The 17,550-nt window shown below is 38.2% G+C and overlaps 1 protein-coding gene across 1 annotated transcript in view; it reads right to left on the reverse strand.

Moving 5' to 3' along the window:
- Nucleotides 1-826: 826 nt before the first annotated feature.
- LOC101846905 (multifunctional protein ADE2) overlaps nt 827-17,550 on the reverse strand; it is a gene marked incomplete at its 5' end in the record, with an annotated part of 19,236 nt that continues 2,512 nt past the window's right edge. Inside the window, 7 exon segments of the mRNA XM_005105139.2 lie at nt 827-2,706; nt 4,658-4,816; nt 5,667-5,844; nt 11,478-11,647; nt 14,394-14,601; nt 15,878-16,056; nt 16,772-16,972. Of these exon segments, the coding sequence (XP_005105196.1) occupies nt 2,543-2,706; nt 4,658-4,816; nt 5,667-5,844; nt 11,478-11,647; nt 14,394-14,601; nt 15,878-16,056; nt 16,772-16,972 (1,259 nt within the window). The 3' untranslated portion in view covers nt 827-2,542.

Genomic DNA, 17,550 nt, shown 5'->3' on the forward strand with positions numbered 1-17,550 from the left:
TTTCATTATTTTGACAAGCGCCCGATTTCACCATGCTGTATCACATTTATCTTGAATTGAACTCAAGATAAGCAAAATTTAAGGAAGTGAGGTCACCTGGTTTCTGCGGTGAAATTAACCAGAAAATGGCCGCCAGAGTTTGGTAACGCCAATAGCTAGTCTTTGAAAACTGAAAAATGACATATTTTGTGCCTTTTTTAACCAATCTTTTTAAGCAAAATTCACATGGAAAAGTGTTTTATGAGTACATAGAAGAGGTGGTTAAGCCAAAAAATAAAAATTGGATAAAAAATTTCAAAATGGTCGAAAAAAAGCCCCTTTCTCAGATTTCGTTATTTTGACGAGCGCCTGATTTCACCACGCTGCCTCACAAATGACAAAACAATGAGCTTTCAGTATCAGTACATCAGTGTACTGATCTGCTGTGTCGGACGGGGAGGAAGTTATATCTTTTCAACAGTTGACAAAATGAAAACTTCTCGACTATCAGTAAAGTTGCCTCATCACTATCAATCCCAATGACCTTGAACAAAGGAGCTCAGTCAGGACAGTTACAACAAGTAAAAGGCACAGAATCAGGGGAAAGTTTTTTAGTTTTAGTAAGTGTTTTACGGCACTTGCAACACAATAAGGTCATATAAGTGCCAAAGATTAGAGGTGTTACAAGAGAGAAACAAACACAAAAAAGGAGGAGGGGAGATGAAAACAATAGACGTTTGATAGGAAAGAAGAAGCAAACCACACCAGAGCACCCCCAAACACCCACAATCAGGTGAAAAGCGATGCCAACAACAAGTATAATAAAAAAAAATATTTTTAAACAGCATTGCCTGTTAGTGAGATGAAATTTATTTTGCCACATAGAAAAAGCTCTTGTGAAATAATATTGACTTTTACAAATGTTTCATTTTTAGGGCTGGGAATGTTTCATTCTTTAAAAAAATATGAAAGTAAGCAGTAAGCAGATGAATGTGTGGTGTGTGTAGATGTGTGTGTGGTGGTTGGGGGGGGGGGGGGGGGAGTTAATTTCAACAGACTGTCCTTCTGGTTACTTTTAGAATTTGAAAACAGTAGTGAAACTGTATTTCTTCATTTTCTAAGCACAAAAGAAAATCGTTTCATGTACGTGGGTTTAGTACTTGTAAACAAATGCAGAGCCGAATCTCTGCAATACATTTTTTTTCCCATATATATCAGCATTCACATGAAGAAACACCCGGAAAAGACGCTACAACAAGGCAAGCACATGTGAAGTGTTCCTGTCATAATTAACTGACAGAAAGAGATAAGAGAAATAGGAGGTACCCACAGGGAAAACAATTGTGCCTCATGGTCCCTTCCTTTCTCATACATTAACAGTTCTTCACTTTAATTTATTTTTTTTTTAAACAAAAAAACCATGACATTGAGCAAACTGTTGGTTATAATAAAGCAACTTTCAAAAGAAAGCTAATACATTTTATAGGTAAGTCTACTAACAGTCCATATAACCAATAATAAACACTTTTCAAAATATCTTGTACATATATATATCAATTTTAGTTTGGGTCTTCAAAAACAAGAAGAAAAGATTTCAAAGTTTCCTCTCCGGACTTGAGGGACTCATTGCACCATTTCATTGTCCAAGAACAAAATATGTCAAAAAAACAAAAAAATCTATTGTAGTTCCATTATCTACTAAATGCCTGCAGCTCATAATATCCTTCCATTCCAAATTCTTCAAAAGGGCGAGAAAATGAAAAAGTGACATGAAGTGAAAATGAACACAAAAGCCTTGGTAGCTTCAAATTATAGTAACAAAAGAATCTGGATACTCATTACCAAATGGGGGTTACAACATGGCATTTAAGCTTTTTCGGCCACATTATGGAATAAAACAAGGTCGGACTTCAGAGTGGACCAAATGCTGCCTACATTTACAAACTCAGAAAAGCAACAACAAAAAAGAAAAATTGAGGCAAAGGGATAAAGTGTGAGACAGAGCCTTTTTTCATCATATATTAAAGAGAGAAGATGGCAGGATAGCTTCAGCATGAAAAATTGTTCCCCCTTATCAAAGACAGGCTGAGGCAGAAAAAGAGATTCAAACCTCCAAAGAAGAAGACAAGAATGGCACTTTGAAGTAAATTGAAGAAGTTCCGGATAAGAGAGAACAAGTAAATCAAAACGTAATCTCTGCACTATAAAATTGCAAGATAGTTCCCTTTACCATGTACAGATGGCAGGAGGTACAAAAGACTGCCAACTTTAGAGATGTATGGCACTCCGAAGAAGAAATTCAGTAGAATGGTTGACTTCCAATAAATGAAACGTGCTCTAGAAAAAACAAAAACTGGAAATAACAATAATCAGATTTCCCAGCCCAGTGCTCTTTTACTAATTTTCATATAGGTCTACATGATGCCATTGAAAGTTCCAAACCACATGATCCGGTAAAGTAGTTTGTAAACTCCACCTCCAAGACATATGATATGCATCTACAGAAAAACCTGACCAAAAGTAAAAGAAACTCCCAACAGGAGAAGTGAGGAACTGATGACAGTTACTTGTCATCTCTCATTTTTCTATCAGCTTTGATGAGGTCTACCCAGGTGTTGAGCTGCTTGGCCCTTAGTTTGGCCCAGACCACGTGGTCGCTCAGGCCAAGAATCTGGGCCGCAGCCTGAGCTGCACTTTCAGGCTGCAGAACAGTGGAGCATCCCAAACCTGCGTTGTAGGAACAGAGAAAAAAGGAAAAAACGCAATGTAAAAAAAAACAAAAAAAACCAAGCCTCTGCTGAGATCAAACTTGCATGTAACTTTGGTAACAAGTGGACAAACATCAATCACTGCATAAACACAAAAAGCAGCCTGCACTTCCTTTTGTTTGTTTGTTTTAGTAAGAGTTTTACAGTGCTTGCAAGTATTTATGTTGCTAGTGCTGGAGAGTAACAAGGAAAGGGAGAAGAGGGCAATAGATAATAGGCAGGAAAGAAGGCCCAAACCACACCAGAGCGCCCACTAACCACCCAAATATGAATACTCTATACAACTACAGTTGACTTCTGTTTTTTTAACACAAAGCTCTTAAACTTCACAATTTCTAAACGCTGATTTTCCTCCCCTCTGTATGCACTGTAACATCTCTTAAACAAGACTTTTTAAAATTCCAGTAGATGTGATGAATAAAAAGGAATTTTGGGCCATTTAATCATTCTTCCAGGCTGACTCTCCCCTCCTCCTTTTCTTTTCTCTCGCTCACAGAAGCCTGCAGTTGTCAATGCATGTCACATAACACATGCGCTCATATGACCTTAGCAGTTGCGAGCGCCGTAAAACCTTATACTATACTATACTATACATACATAACACATGTTCAATAGTATAGGCTAAGACCTCTTATCTAGTTTTCTTTCCCACTCCCCCTGCGCAGTGTGTGGTCAGAGACAGACTGTTTTGAAGAACGAGGAGATGAAATATTGGGGAGTGGCAAACCATCCCTAATTATGGAAATGTCTCAGTTTTGTTTTTTGGAATTTTCAAATTATCTTTATAATGAGCAGCTATGATTCATCTAGTCTATGTTCAGTTATTTGTTTTTCCTCTTTGTATCTTTTTTGTTCTTTTTGTAAGCAGTCTGCTTAATGTTAAACATGAAATATGCCAAAGAAATTCTGTAGAGATGAAATCAGTGGTGTTGAACTGCATATTATGCCTGGAAGTGACAGATGAATAAGCACTGGGAAATAATAGACAAACACACGAGTCTGTTATAGCCGTAAGTCGAATTCAGAAGAGTTTTTGTTTTCTTCAGAAAAAGGGCGTGGTTGGTGTAAGAAGGGTATTTTTTATTCGTTTTTTTCTGTTGTTGCTGATTTTGTGCAAGGATATATTAAACGAAATATTATGCAAGTAAGACGATGAAGACCAGGTGCCATGGTAAAACAAACACACGAGTCGCCACCACTCTGAGAACGAGCGATATTTCTGTAGGATGTTCACGTCAACGCCCATTGCTACTTTGTTACAGATTAGGTAAACAAAACAGCGACCAGTCACCTCACACACGATTTGTGCACGAGTTGAGGGCAGGGCTTATAGGTTATGATGGATCACGCTACCCTCACCAGCAGTTGAAAATTCTTTGTTAGGCCTACACATAGGTCAACTTGGGTAAACATTCATTGGACGGACCAACAATAACGACAGGTAAATGAATTATGACGGTCCGTCCATAGCGTGATGGGCCAATTAAATTTTTTTGACAAAGCATCAGGCAATGAGTGACCACGCCTTGCCCGTGTGAGGCAGGTGAAATTGACCTTGGGCAGATAAAATAAGGTGGCCAGAGCCACGTTGGACTGGTGACCGTTTAACATAGTTAAATAATATAGAAAAAATGCAAGGGGGGAAATGGAAAGCGGCCCTTTGTACAGGTGGCCATATCATACAGGTGGCTGTCATGGCAGGTTCGACGGTACTATGAATATGAACCCTGTGCAACTCTTACAGTAACTCAGACACTTCCAAAATTTTTTTAAAAAGCAACCTAAGCACTTGCATTACAACCATGACGATATGCAATTCTCTAATTGTGAGAAACTGCAAGCTCAGTGAAATGAAAATATTATACAATATTATGCAGAGGCCTCCACAAAAATAAAAGTACATTACGTACCTGAAGGCAACCTCAGGCTTGACCAAACATCTTGGCTTCCCCAGTCACCTGAGATAGGAGGACAGTTAATGACGGGCCAGGCCGTGTTGCCAGAGAGCACAGGTCCCAGCCCATTGCTACGTCCAGCCACAGCAATGATCACTGTGGGTATTCCTTCACCTGAAACACAAACAACAACTTAAATATAACACTCAGCAATATTTGTCTAATAGCTTAAGTTTTTATTTAGTTCAACATGACTTCAAACACAAAGTCTTTCCACATGTACCCCCTAAGGATCACAGAGAATCCTGCCATTTTTAAAACAAGCCCCATAATAATATATCTTGAACAAAATAGGAGATATCAAACTGACCCCCTCCCCTCCAAAAGAACACTAGACTCTCCTAACAACAAAGGTAATGGACACTTTCCATAACATCATACAGCAGAAACAACAAACTTCAAAGGGAAAAAAACAGTTATTTTGAAATGAAATGAACTCATTATCAAAGCACACAGTAATTTGTTTTTTAATTTTAGTAAGGTTTTTTATGGCGCTCGCAACTGCATAAGGTCATATGAGCGCCAAGGGGTGGATGTCAACAGATAAGTCCTTACAGGGAATCAGGCTTACTCGGCTCACCTCTCTAGCCTCAACAGCACAAAGTCTGTCCTGGTCACTTCATCAAGACAGGACGAAAAAAACTCACTACCCATTGGCATTGAACCCTGTGTCATCACCACATCAGCAAAGTTCATAAGCAATTACATATCATGAATTACGTACAGGCGTCTTTACTACCTTACACCTGATATACATATAACTATCGCAGTTCAATTTTTTTACTTGAAGCCCATCGTCATTAAACGAAGCACACTCCCATCATAATCATCATTTAGAGTTAGAAAAAACCATGAACACAAAGAACAGATGGATTGAAAAGCAAAAAGACCTGCCCTAAATCACCATCTTCCCTAGCATTGCAGAACATGAGAAGCTAACAAAACGGCCTCTAGAACAACATACCTTCATATTCCGCCAGTAATCTCAGGGTCTGGTCTGACTGCTTATGTGCTGATGTCACTCTCAGCTCACAAGGCACGCCGTAATTTTTACAAGCTCCTCTGATTTTCTCACAATGAGCTGCGTCACTGCTAGAGCCCATAAACACAGCCACACGACCACTTGGCTTTGAGTTAAGAAGCTGAAATAGGAAATATAATTATACCATGGGAAATAGCTTTCAAGGTGAAAAAAAGAATTGAATGGGGCACCCAAATAAAACCATGGACTACGCACTCAAAGGGTACATGCTGCTATAGTTGGGTATTAAGAATGAGCAAGGATAAAAATGGACTCGTGCACATCAGCTTCCTTGGGTTGCCTGCTAGATTTACACTGTCACACTCTTTCAATGCACAAAAGATAAAAGGTGATGCCCTCCAACCCGTTACGTTAACCCTTTTAGCACTAAAACCCCTCATCCTTACAGAACCTATTCACTTCAGTGTAACTGTTACATATGTACCAGTACAGGCTGAGATACAGCAATGTAAAGAAAAGAGTACGCTCAGGAGTGAGTTAGAGTCAGTGCAGTTCGTAAGTAAATCAAGCTTTGGTCAACACAAAATTCCTATTAACGTAAAAGGATTTTAAAACCTCGCGGTTTTTTTCCATCTTTACTCTTTGAATTGCAACTTGTCTTTGCATGACGGAAAATTCCACAACATTTGGTGGACATGGAATCTTGGAGACAATTTCATCATTCCTCATAGCTGACTCTTTCCCTCTCCTCTCCCCCCCCCCCCCCTCCCTTTACAGAAGTCTACCATTGTCAATACAAATCTCCCACATCCCGAGCACAGTGGGCGGTGAGAGAGAAGCTATGTTTTACGTCGGGACATGGAGACCAGACGAGACACTGGGAAACTGCTAAACATCTCTAATTACAGGGATGTCCTAGTTTTTTTCCCCCCTTATTTGTTAGGGTTTTTTTCCAATGATCTTTATAAGGTGCATTATGATTTATCAAGTCCTCGTTTTCGTATTTGTTTTTGTCTTTTAACATTTATGTTGTAACAGTAATAGAAAACCATCAAGTAAACAGTTACCTCTTAGAATCTCATTCTGTGAAGTCACAGTATCCAACCAAGGTTGAAAATATATAAGATTGCCTTTTTCTTTCAATTTGCAAATGTTGGCAGTTTTCCGCCAATTAATGACTAGAAATAGGCAACCCCACAATTATACAAGTAGGTACCACAAACCCCCGCCTCTGCGCAGTTGAAAGTGTGTAGGAAGTTCGAAATTTGGTCATTTTTAATCAACCATAACTCTTCTTATTTGACACCAATCTTCACCCGGTTTCGAACTAAGTCAGTTCAACTATTGTTTTTAGCTAAAATAACTAATGAGGACGGCACGGAACGAGATATTGTAAAGTAAGCTATCTAAAAAGGTCATCGAAATGCACGGGAATGCGTTTTCCGCGTCATTTTTCATGCTGGCCGCAGCAACAAAAATTTAGGGTGCTTCATAAAAAGCCTTCGCGCTACGCGCCTATAACTGCTATCGTCATGAAACAAAAAATGCAAGAACCAGCTTTGAATAAGCTTTCACCCGTTACCAAGCGCTTGTTGCTAAAGTTAGTTGTTGACCCAGAAATATCGTGAGTTTTGAAACCTATTTTTAGAATGGAAATCTCCAAGTCTGACCAATGATTGATCGAAAGAACCCTGGTCTACTCAAAAGTAGAACACATCAAGGGAATCGTGTGCAAAAATGACTACGATTGGTCTGGCAGCCGTTTAGCGCTGCTTGTTTTTGTAAACACACATGCTGGTACCTTCTCTGGCGACGCGTTTGATTCAGCAAGGCGAAGAATTATTTACGTGCACTACGTATTTTCGATTACGCTCTATTCACGTACATAAGTGCATATCAAGGGCTACATTGTGCTTCCAATCATGGATAGGGATATTCAGGAGATGTGCGGTAAGTTGATTTTGTTCATTAGATTGTTTTAGTGTTACATAGTTCTTCATAAAGTCATCAACCTTTGCCTGACCTAGATCTAGCTAGGGCTTGAAGCCGAGATCGCAAACAGACGAACGGGTGGTCTCATTCTGAACGTCCTGTAATTAATTCAGTACCCAGTATTGTTGTAAATCTGGTTTGGATAGAAAGATAAGAAGCTTAAATTTTTTGAAAATATGGTGAAATCTAAAGCAATTTGTTTTTAGTCATTAAAAATTGGTGTTATTTTCTGGTCACGTGACCATTTCATTCTATCGATGACTCCGTAATGGTGATACCTCTTTTAAAAGATCATAACAAGCTTGATGAACTCGTCTGTGCAGGGGGTGCAGCTGGCATTTGTTCATTGATGAATGAATTGAATATATTCTCTTGAATATTGCGAATATCTGACAAAGTCTTTGATAACTAATTCATTTAATTGTTTTCTTTTAGCCAATATATCTATTTAGACTCATGAAACAAGTACCGGCACCAATTGAATTATTTTTTTATACAACTTTTAGAGGCTGGTTTACTGATGAAAATGGACTCTCCTACTCGAGAGCTTCATTCATAATAATTCGTGATTATCAAATAAGTCGGTACCTTTAGAATTGCTAGATCTATTCCGGAATAGACCCAATTTTTTTAGATTAATGAGCCATGGGGAATTTGAACTTAGTTGCAGATCTAACTTGTGTCTCCTCCGCCCTCTCCCCAATTGTCCTAGCCCTTGATTTGAAAATGGGCTCTGCCCGTGCGGGAACGTCTGCACAATTTTTATATTTTTGGAAAAAAATTGTTTGGAGATTCTTTCTAATTTAAAAAAAAGTAATTAGTATTGAGGAGTTTTTGTGTGTGTTTGTGTATCTGATCTGTCATTGTTGAATATTTACTTTATTAATGCCTCATTTATCTCAGATTTGATTGCAGAAATGGATTCCTGGCCCAAAAACACATAGCAGTAGAGCTTTGGGGCGTCTTTCTTGTAGTTCTATAGAAGTTATAGATGATTTTGTTGAAATTATGCCGAATAATTTCTTATTTTTTCTCTTATCTTACCTCATATTATTGTAATGCTTCATGTTATCACAGAAATGATAACAAATGGATTCCTGGTCCAAAAGTACATTGGCATGGAAAGTTTTAGACATTTGCCATGATTTTAGGTGATTTTATTCTGAAAAGTGTTTAGGCCATGTGTAACGTGTTGTGATTTTCTGTTTATAACGCAAAATTGGCAGTTTTCCCATTTTTGTGGTTCCATAACTGATTAAATTGAAGTGCCAGAACTCTGAAAAACATTGGGCTATGAATTTGCACTACTGTGAATATGTAGCAATGACCACGAAAATCCTTTTTTTGCCAGAAAGTGTTTGTAAATATGTGCATTTTGTAGCTTTATCTTCACAGAGCATGGAAATTTTTGAATTTTTTAAATCCATCAATAAACAAAAAAGTTACAGATTTTTTAATCAATTAATTTCTGGTACACTTTTATATAATGAAAAAACCTCAAAATATGGGACGTTCTTTGGTGCATTTTGAGACAATATTCGTCATAACTCGCTCATTTCTTGGAGTATTGAAGAAAATAAACTTGGCAACCCAGTACATTTTGTAGTGCAGAATCTAGTCCTGCTTTCAGATTTTTCATAGCTATCCTATTTTTTGAGTTATGAAGACGTTTATAGGTAAAAATGTGGCGGTTTCCGGTGCGTTTTCAGACAATATTTGTCATACCTCGCCTATTTCTTGGAATATGTAAATGAAACCTGGCAGTCTAGTACATTTTTTAATGCAAAATCTAGTCATGCAGTCAGATTTTTAATATGTCATACTTTTTGAGTTGTAAAGACATTAACAGGTAAAAAAAAGTGGCGTTTTTTACAGATTTACAAAGATTATCAGTCATATGTTCTCCCAAAGTCATGATATTTGAATGAAACTTGGCAACATAAAAGGTTCCTCCTTGCCAAGCAATGCTTTGGATCAATTTGTCACAAAAATGTAAGTAGAGAGCTACTAATAAATCCAGTTCTATACTAGTAAAAGCATGCATACTTTGTTATAGAAAATAAGATCGTCTCTGTGTATATCCATTGTTGGACAGTGTCCTATTGTGTGGTAGATTAAGATGCGTTCAGATAATTATAGTTTACAAGTCATGGGAATATTTTGCATGTGTAGGCTACAACTCATACAATAAATGTAACATATTTACACCCCCCCTTCTCTCTCTCTCTCTCTCTTTCTCTCTCTCTCCCTCTCACACACACACACATGCGCGCACACACACACACACATGCACGCGCGCGCACTCACGCGTGAACGATAACAATGTATAAACGGGACTATCTTCCCAGACTGGAGTACGATACTCTTTAATAACAATCTTAATGCCTCACTTTTCCAAACAGAGCACACAGGACGAGTCCAAGTGTGTGCTTTCCCAAGAGGGAGGAATAGGCTTTCATAACGCAAACACAATGCCATACCACTTCTCAAGATGTTTGCTTTTCTGTTTCTATTCTTCTGTCATGCAATCAAGCAAATAAAAATGACGAGATCTATTGTATTGTGACTAAAATGCAACAAAAACGCAAGTTATCAAGGCCCCCGTTTAGTTTTCAAGTATCCTTCCCCCCCTTTCCGGTTCACATAAGCGGGGCCTCGTTTGTAGCGCCCGAGGCGACCGATGGCTGATGACGTCACTCAGTGGAAATTTCCCAGCAGCAGGTCGTCGCGCAAATGGCAATGCCACTTTTTCCCTTAGTAACTCCCACAGTTTTAAAGATTACGCGAAAACCGCTAAACACAGAAGCTTGAAATTTTAAGGGAATAAAGAAAAATGGTGTACAACGTATTAGTCAGTTTGACAAATCACAGCTCCGAAAAATCTTCAAAGCGCATCACATTAACCACTTTCGCAAACGTTTTCGACTGCTTCTAGAATGGGTACAATGTTGTCAAACTGCATACTACGAGATTGACCTCTTTTCTGATTGGCTGCCAAGTTTCATTCATATCCATTCACGAGAAGCGGCGTGAGAGCGAGTTGAAGACAACAACCTTTGCGTTAGTGCGTCCCACGAAACACCCCCGCTGCGGGGGCCAAAAATCGGCAGAACAAAACGCGCTCGGTGGGCATTGCTAGAATATATTCTGTAAGTTTCATTTCTTTTCAGCAATAACTTTCCATTTTATTGATGTCTGAAATCAGTCTTTTTAGCATTTTTGAATTAACATTATGCATCAAGGAGTAATTTTTTTCCAATTTTAAGTCTCTGTATTGGCTTTATTTAAACTCTGATTGTCCTCATCTTGGTATTTTGCATAGTTTATACTGGCACCTGTTGAAACAAATAATAATACACACTTTATGTACCTGAATAAATTTTCTGTGAACTCACAAAATCGCACTTTTTAACGTGATTTAAAAGCTGCCAAAAATTTACGACGTCCACAAATTTCAAACGCCTGTCATTTTTTTATTTATTGTCCGATTTCTATCATTCAAACACCAAAGTTTGTGGTTTGCATAGTTCTTTATTATGCAACGAACATGTTTGATCAAAGCACTTTGAAATTTGGGTTTGTGGTACCTGATACAAGCCAACATCAGCAAGAAAGGAGTTGCCTCCCCTTTTTGCTCTGTTCATTAGCACCCTGTTTAACACGAAATCTGCTTAATCACCATGAAGTGTCATCCACAGAGTGTCTGTTCCTGCACTGTTGGTGTTATCAAGATTTTACTGTAGTTCCATATCAATGAGCTACATGATTGCAAATAGAAGTATATTGACGCAGATGAGATACCTGCACTCTTTCAGCAACCCATTCAAAGTTCCTCTTCACCATGTCCAAACTCTCAGCAGTAACTTCCTTCAGGTTTCTGTAAACTTGTTTATCCTTCATCAAGCGCTTATCTCCAGATGGCCACAATCGCCATGAGTCACTGTCAATGATGTCGCCCAAGATGATTTCATCTACAAAAAGAAGTTCATAACATTTTAAAACAAAGACCATACAAATGATAGATCTACATATTTTCAATTTCAATTTCAAGTTCAATATAGACTTCGAGCGAAAATCCATTTACATGTTCAATAACGTTACATTTTTTCAAAAGATCTCCCTATCGAGGAGAAAACTAGTACTTCAGAGTGAGCATACAGGGAAGTGAACAAAAAAGACCAGAATAAAAAGTTTGTACTCAGAAATATTAATTATAGCCTTCTTGTTGATGACTGTGGAAAATCCTTAAAATTTTTTAAGTATTCAGGATGAGAAAAACCCCAGGAAGGGCCTATCGGCATTTTTTTAACACAGAAACTGCGCTACTGAAAATATATAACGACCTCTTGTGTGAGGCGGATGAGAACAAAATATCAATTCTTTCTCTTCTTGATCTTAGTGCTGCCTTTGACACTATAGATCACACTATTCTTATTGAACAATTGTTCAACACGTTTGGCCTGTCTGGCAGGGTTCTTGACTGGTTCAGGTCCTACCTGATTGGCCGTACACAATCTGTGGTTGTGTACGACTCTTTTTCGTCAATTTTTAAGCTAGACTTTGGAGTGCCTCAAGGTTCAGTATTGGGTCCAATCTTGTATACGTTATATACACAGCCGCTTGGAGCTGTGATTAGAAAGCACAATATGAATTATCACATGTACGTTGACGATACACAGTTATATAAATCTGTTCCACCATCAGATGTTAAAACCCTGCTTACTACCATGGGTCTGTGCATTGATGACATCAAAAAGTGGATGGTTGATAATAAGCTCCAACTTAATGAAAATAAAACTGAAATTTTTTTATGTAACCCAAAGAAAAGCCATATCCCCGTAGACATTGATCATATTTGCATTGAAAATGAAAAACTGTATTTTACTAATAAAGCAAAAAATCTGGTAGTGTATTTTGATTCAAAATTATCAATGGAACATCATAATTATTTGAGTACCCTATTATTTTGTGAATTGCGTAAAATAGGTCATATGTCTATGTTTTTGAATGAACACTCGTTGAAAACGCTCGTGTCATCTTTCTTGTTTTCACGCCTCGAGTATTGCAATGCTTTACTAGCTAACTTACCAAATCCCACTCTTCACAAGTTACAACGTTTTCAAAATCATGCTGTTAGGCTTGTACTAAAGAAAAAGAAGAGGGATCACATCACTCCCATGTTAAGAACGTTGCATTGGCTTCCTGTGTCAGCTAGAATGTCATATAAAATTGCAGCATTATGTCATAAATGTGTCAATAACAAAGCTCCCTCATATCTTAGTGATCTCATCCAGATTTATGTTCCATCTAGATCACTCAGATCAGACGATCAGTATCTTTTAAGAGTTCAGAGAAAAGGGGGTAAAAAATTAGCTGAAAGATCGTTCGCCCACTTTGCTCCGTCAGTTTGGAACTCTCTTCCCCAAACCTTGAGACAGACAACATCTGAGTCTAAATTTTAAAAATCTTTAAAGACACATTTAATGACATCCTTTTTATTATATCAGTAGATTCATGTTCAGTACAATGTAATGTAAATGACTATGTATCCATTTATATATTTTGTGAATTGCAGTGTGTATATTATTTTATGCTCATTTCGTGACGATGTATAAACGTGTGCGTGTGATAAGGAAGTAGATGTGTGTGTGCGTGTGCGTGTGTGTGTGTGTGTTTGGCGTACATGTGTGTGCATATGTGTGTGTTATGTGTTCGTGAGTGTGTATGTGTGTGTTTGAGTGTGTATGTGTATATGTGTGTGTGTGTGTGTGTGTGTGTATGAGTGTATATTTGTGTGTGTGTTGTGTGTGTCGCGTGCGTGAATATTGGTCGTACATGCATTTATGTAAAGCGCCTAGAGCTGTGTTTACACGGGAGTGGGCGCTATAGAAATGATCTTCATTATTATTATTAAGAGAGATATCCTCTGAGCAGTGTCAACACAAATCTCAATTTCACTCAACGTGTCATAATGTGTCTTATTCGAAATGGAAGGCATTGGGAGATCTTGTTACTTTGAGGCTATAATATTCTATTGTAATTACAAAATAATAAAACCCGATTGACATTCTATGCTTCTGCAAACTTTGGTGTTTGTACCTTAATTCCTGTTTTATCAGCATTTTTAAAAAATAAACTGAGTAACATTTTTTCTGGTCACCCTGAATTTTTTTTCAAGAAAGTGGAAACATCAGGGCAACAAAGAATAGAATATGAACAAAATATTTTTTTTCTAGTAAGACTTTTACAGCACTTGCAACACAATAAAATCATATAGTGTCGAAGGTTAAAGGTGTTACAAGAGAGTAAAAAACACAAAAAAGAAGGAGGGGAGATAAGGACGACAGATGTTTGATAGGAAAGAAGGAGCAAACCAAACCAGAGCACCCTCTGACCACCCACAAAATATTTTTCATTTTAATCTAACAAGGTACTGAAATCAGAAACTCCAATTAAGTATTGCAAACCTAATTTAATGCTCACTGGAACAGACTACAAAGAAATAAAAGAAAAACTGCCACCAAATGCTTCACCTCTAAACAAAGGAGATGAACCAGAAGGTTAATGCAGCCCGAATTATGAAAGTGCTTAAAAGTTCCTTATCATAAAGGATAAAATGTAACAAGATATTTATTTTCTTCACTCAATTTCATGAGATCGAAATACAAATTTACAGCACACATAAAACTTAATTAAAAATGAATGAATTTAAAATACCTGTTCCGTCTTTCACACCAAATTCAATCTTCATATCAACAAGGCTACAGTCCAGAGATGCCCATGCTTTCTCAAGGATTTCAAATATGGTCACGGTCATTTTCTCCATGATTTGTAGCTCATTTCTTCCAATCAGAACACCTCCAAATGATTTTCCGTAAGCAAGGCATTGTTCAAATGACCACTGGGGATCATGGTTTTCATCATCCTGCAAAGAAATCAAAAACAGAGATTTACAGTAAGCATTGTAAAAACCCAAAACAGATTTAAGTCTCTGGACCTCACTACAGGTAACAAAGTCTTAAGTTTAGTTTTAGTAGAGTTTTTACGGTGCTCGCAACTGCATAGGGTGACAATGGTCATATGCGCGCCAAGGGGTGGATGTCAACAGAGAAGTCCATACGCGGAATCAGACTTACTCTGCTCACCTCTCTAGCTTCAATAGCACAAAGTCTGCTTTGACTATCAAGGCACTTCGGAAATAGCAGGTCACAAGAGAGTGACAAACATACAAAAGTAGAGGAAAATGACAATACTAAAGGATAAGGGAAAAAAGAGCAGCAGTTCAGGCAGTTAGGAGCATGACATCGATGATTTAGCTCATTTACAATTCTATTGAACATAAGAACATGTTAGTGTCCCCCTTTGGGAATGGCCTAAAGACACTTCAGTCAGTAGCACTGCCCCTGGGGGGGGGGGGGGGGTGTACGGTATAATAAAGTTTGAACAGTACTTTTTTTCTAATTTGCACAAAGCAGACAAATGGGTAGCCACTACACCTAGGTTATTGAACCTGAAAGAACATAATTATAAAAACATTTGAAAGTAACCTCACTTAAAGCATTTGTTGACAGTAACTTCGCAAAAAAAACAAGAAAGAGAAGGTAGTGGTAAAGAAGGGGCAGTGCAAGAAAAAGAAAGCAAAACACTGGGCAGGGAGGAGGAGGGGAGAGAAGAAAACCTATCTTAGCCTGATAAATTACGACTCCAACCTGACAAAATAAGCCGTTCACTGTGCATGTGTGTGGGTATGTGTGTCTGTGTGTGTGCGCATATCAGTGTGTGTGCGCATGTGTATGTGCACAAGAGGGCATGTGCGTGCTGGCTTGTGAGTGTACATGTGGTGTAGGTGTGTGTATGTGTGCGCGTGTACATGTGTGTGTGCATGTTCTAACCCTCAAGAAATTTCTGGATGAGTTTCTAGCTTCCCGACAATCTGAAAGGAAATTTTATAGACTGGACCTCTGTAATTTCACATGATCCATCCCCAATAGGACCAAGCCAAAAGAGCAGAGCCTTGAAAATTCTTCTTTTTTTTTTTCAATTAATAAATAACAAAACAAAGTTAAAGAATGCTATATGGGATTTAAACAAGGGTCATTAGCATTCTTGTCCGGAACGACACTAACAGAGCTATCAGCCTATACCTGGTCAAGTTAGTTCAAAGAGTGACTGTTAACAATTCATACAGATTTTATATTTACCTTGAAAAATGTCTCAAGCTTGGGGGGGTTGAACCTGTATCCCTCTGGGACTCCAACATTTCGTTTTAAGAACGAACCAGTAGCAATTCTTCGTGTCACCCATTCAATGGGGATCATGTGACATTTGTAGGCAACAAATGACCTTTCCCCTTCCGGCTGAATGAAGTGAGTCTTTATTCCTGTGAAAAAAAAATAAAACAATTATTGAAAATGAAACTCTTGTTGCTTAAAAGTGAGAATGAAAAAAGAAAAGCAAGGACATAATATTTATTATTATCATAACCCATGTATTTGTCCATTCAGAGAGAGAAATGAGAATCTTGACATTACAATAATTAATTATAAATAACAGGGAAAGGGGTGGGCTAGTCAGTGAAAAGAGAGCTGAAATGTGAAGGCAGGCATACAAGGATGTCCATGTAAGGTACATGAGAGTACAAGCATCCGTTTGACTTGTTGGGTTTTTTCAGGGGGGAGGGCAGGGATCCGAAATTGGCTAGAAAGGTTAAAATTCCTCACACTCTGATAATTTTTCTTGCAATTTCCTCCATATCCACCTTTCATTCATGCACAGAAATAAGAAGAATATAATTATGAAAACCTTCAAACTGATTTCATAACATAAAAATTGCAAAGTACAATAACAAAAATTCCGGAAAGATTAAAACATTTTAAAGTGGCATTACCATGACAGCTCCATAATAATAATAATGAAGAAACAGCTGCGGACACTGTGGTACGTTTCTTACATTTTCCCCAACTCAATCTATCAATCATGGTACCTACCACTGCACCGTAGGACCCCTCTACCAACCTTCCATCTGACACATGACAAAATACATAAACACCCATTTTACACATTATATTAAACAAGAAGACTGAACTGAACTTTACCTGCATTGTTCAATAACTGGAAAATGGATGTGGCAGTTGCAGTTGATATTTTGGCCTTGCCCTCCATGTCATTGGCACGAGCGCCATCGCCGGCTGTAATGCGGTCCTTGGACTCCACAAGCACTTTTCCAGGGTGGTCCACCAGATCGTACACAATCTTGGTCTTCCCTTCAATCACTTTAGCTCCAAGTTTAGAGAAATCTGAAAAGGATTTATAAATGAAAATAAGGCAACAATGAAGTATTGAAGGATAAGTCCTGATAGAAAAAGAACAACCTTAAATAGAGCTCTGGTCACAGAGGCAGACCTGCCACTCTATGCAATCTCAAAATCAGGATCTCAGGGGGGAAAAAAATTGGGATGGGAAAGAAATTGGGATCAACTCTCTCCCTCCCTCCCTGCGTGCGAGCGTGTGTGTGTGTCTCAAGTGCTGGTTGTTTGTGTTGAAACAACTAGCTCCGTAAAACATTTTTCCTCTCTCTATCTCTGTCTGTTTCATTTGTAGCACTGTGTGTTCAGTAGCCTCACTGCACTTGGTACGAATGAATTTCTATGTCTATCTGTTCTCAATTTTCAGGAAATGTGGCATTACCATGACAGAGCCCGAGAGTCAAGCCGTACTTACGTTCGTTTCTTTACATCCAGAGAAGAAATGCTGAAGTCTTGGTGCCTAAACTAAATAGGCAACACAAAGAACAGGGATGCAACCTTTGCAAAACATCAAATTATGGTAAAATGTAAAATCCCCCATGAACCCCCCTGCATCCCTGAAGCCCTCC

Source organism: Aplysia californica, unplaced genomic scaffold (assembly GCF_000002075.1).
Source record: "Aplysia californica isolate F4 #8 unplaced genomic scaffold, AplCal3.0 scaffold00454, whole genome shotgun sequence".
Taxonomy (NCBI): Eukaryota; Metazoa; Mollusca; class Gastropoda; order Aplysiida; family Aplysiidae; genus Aplysia; species Aplysia californica.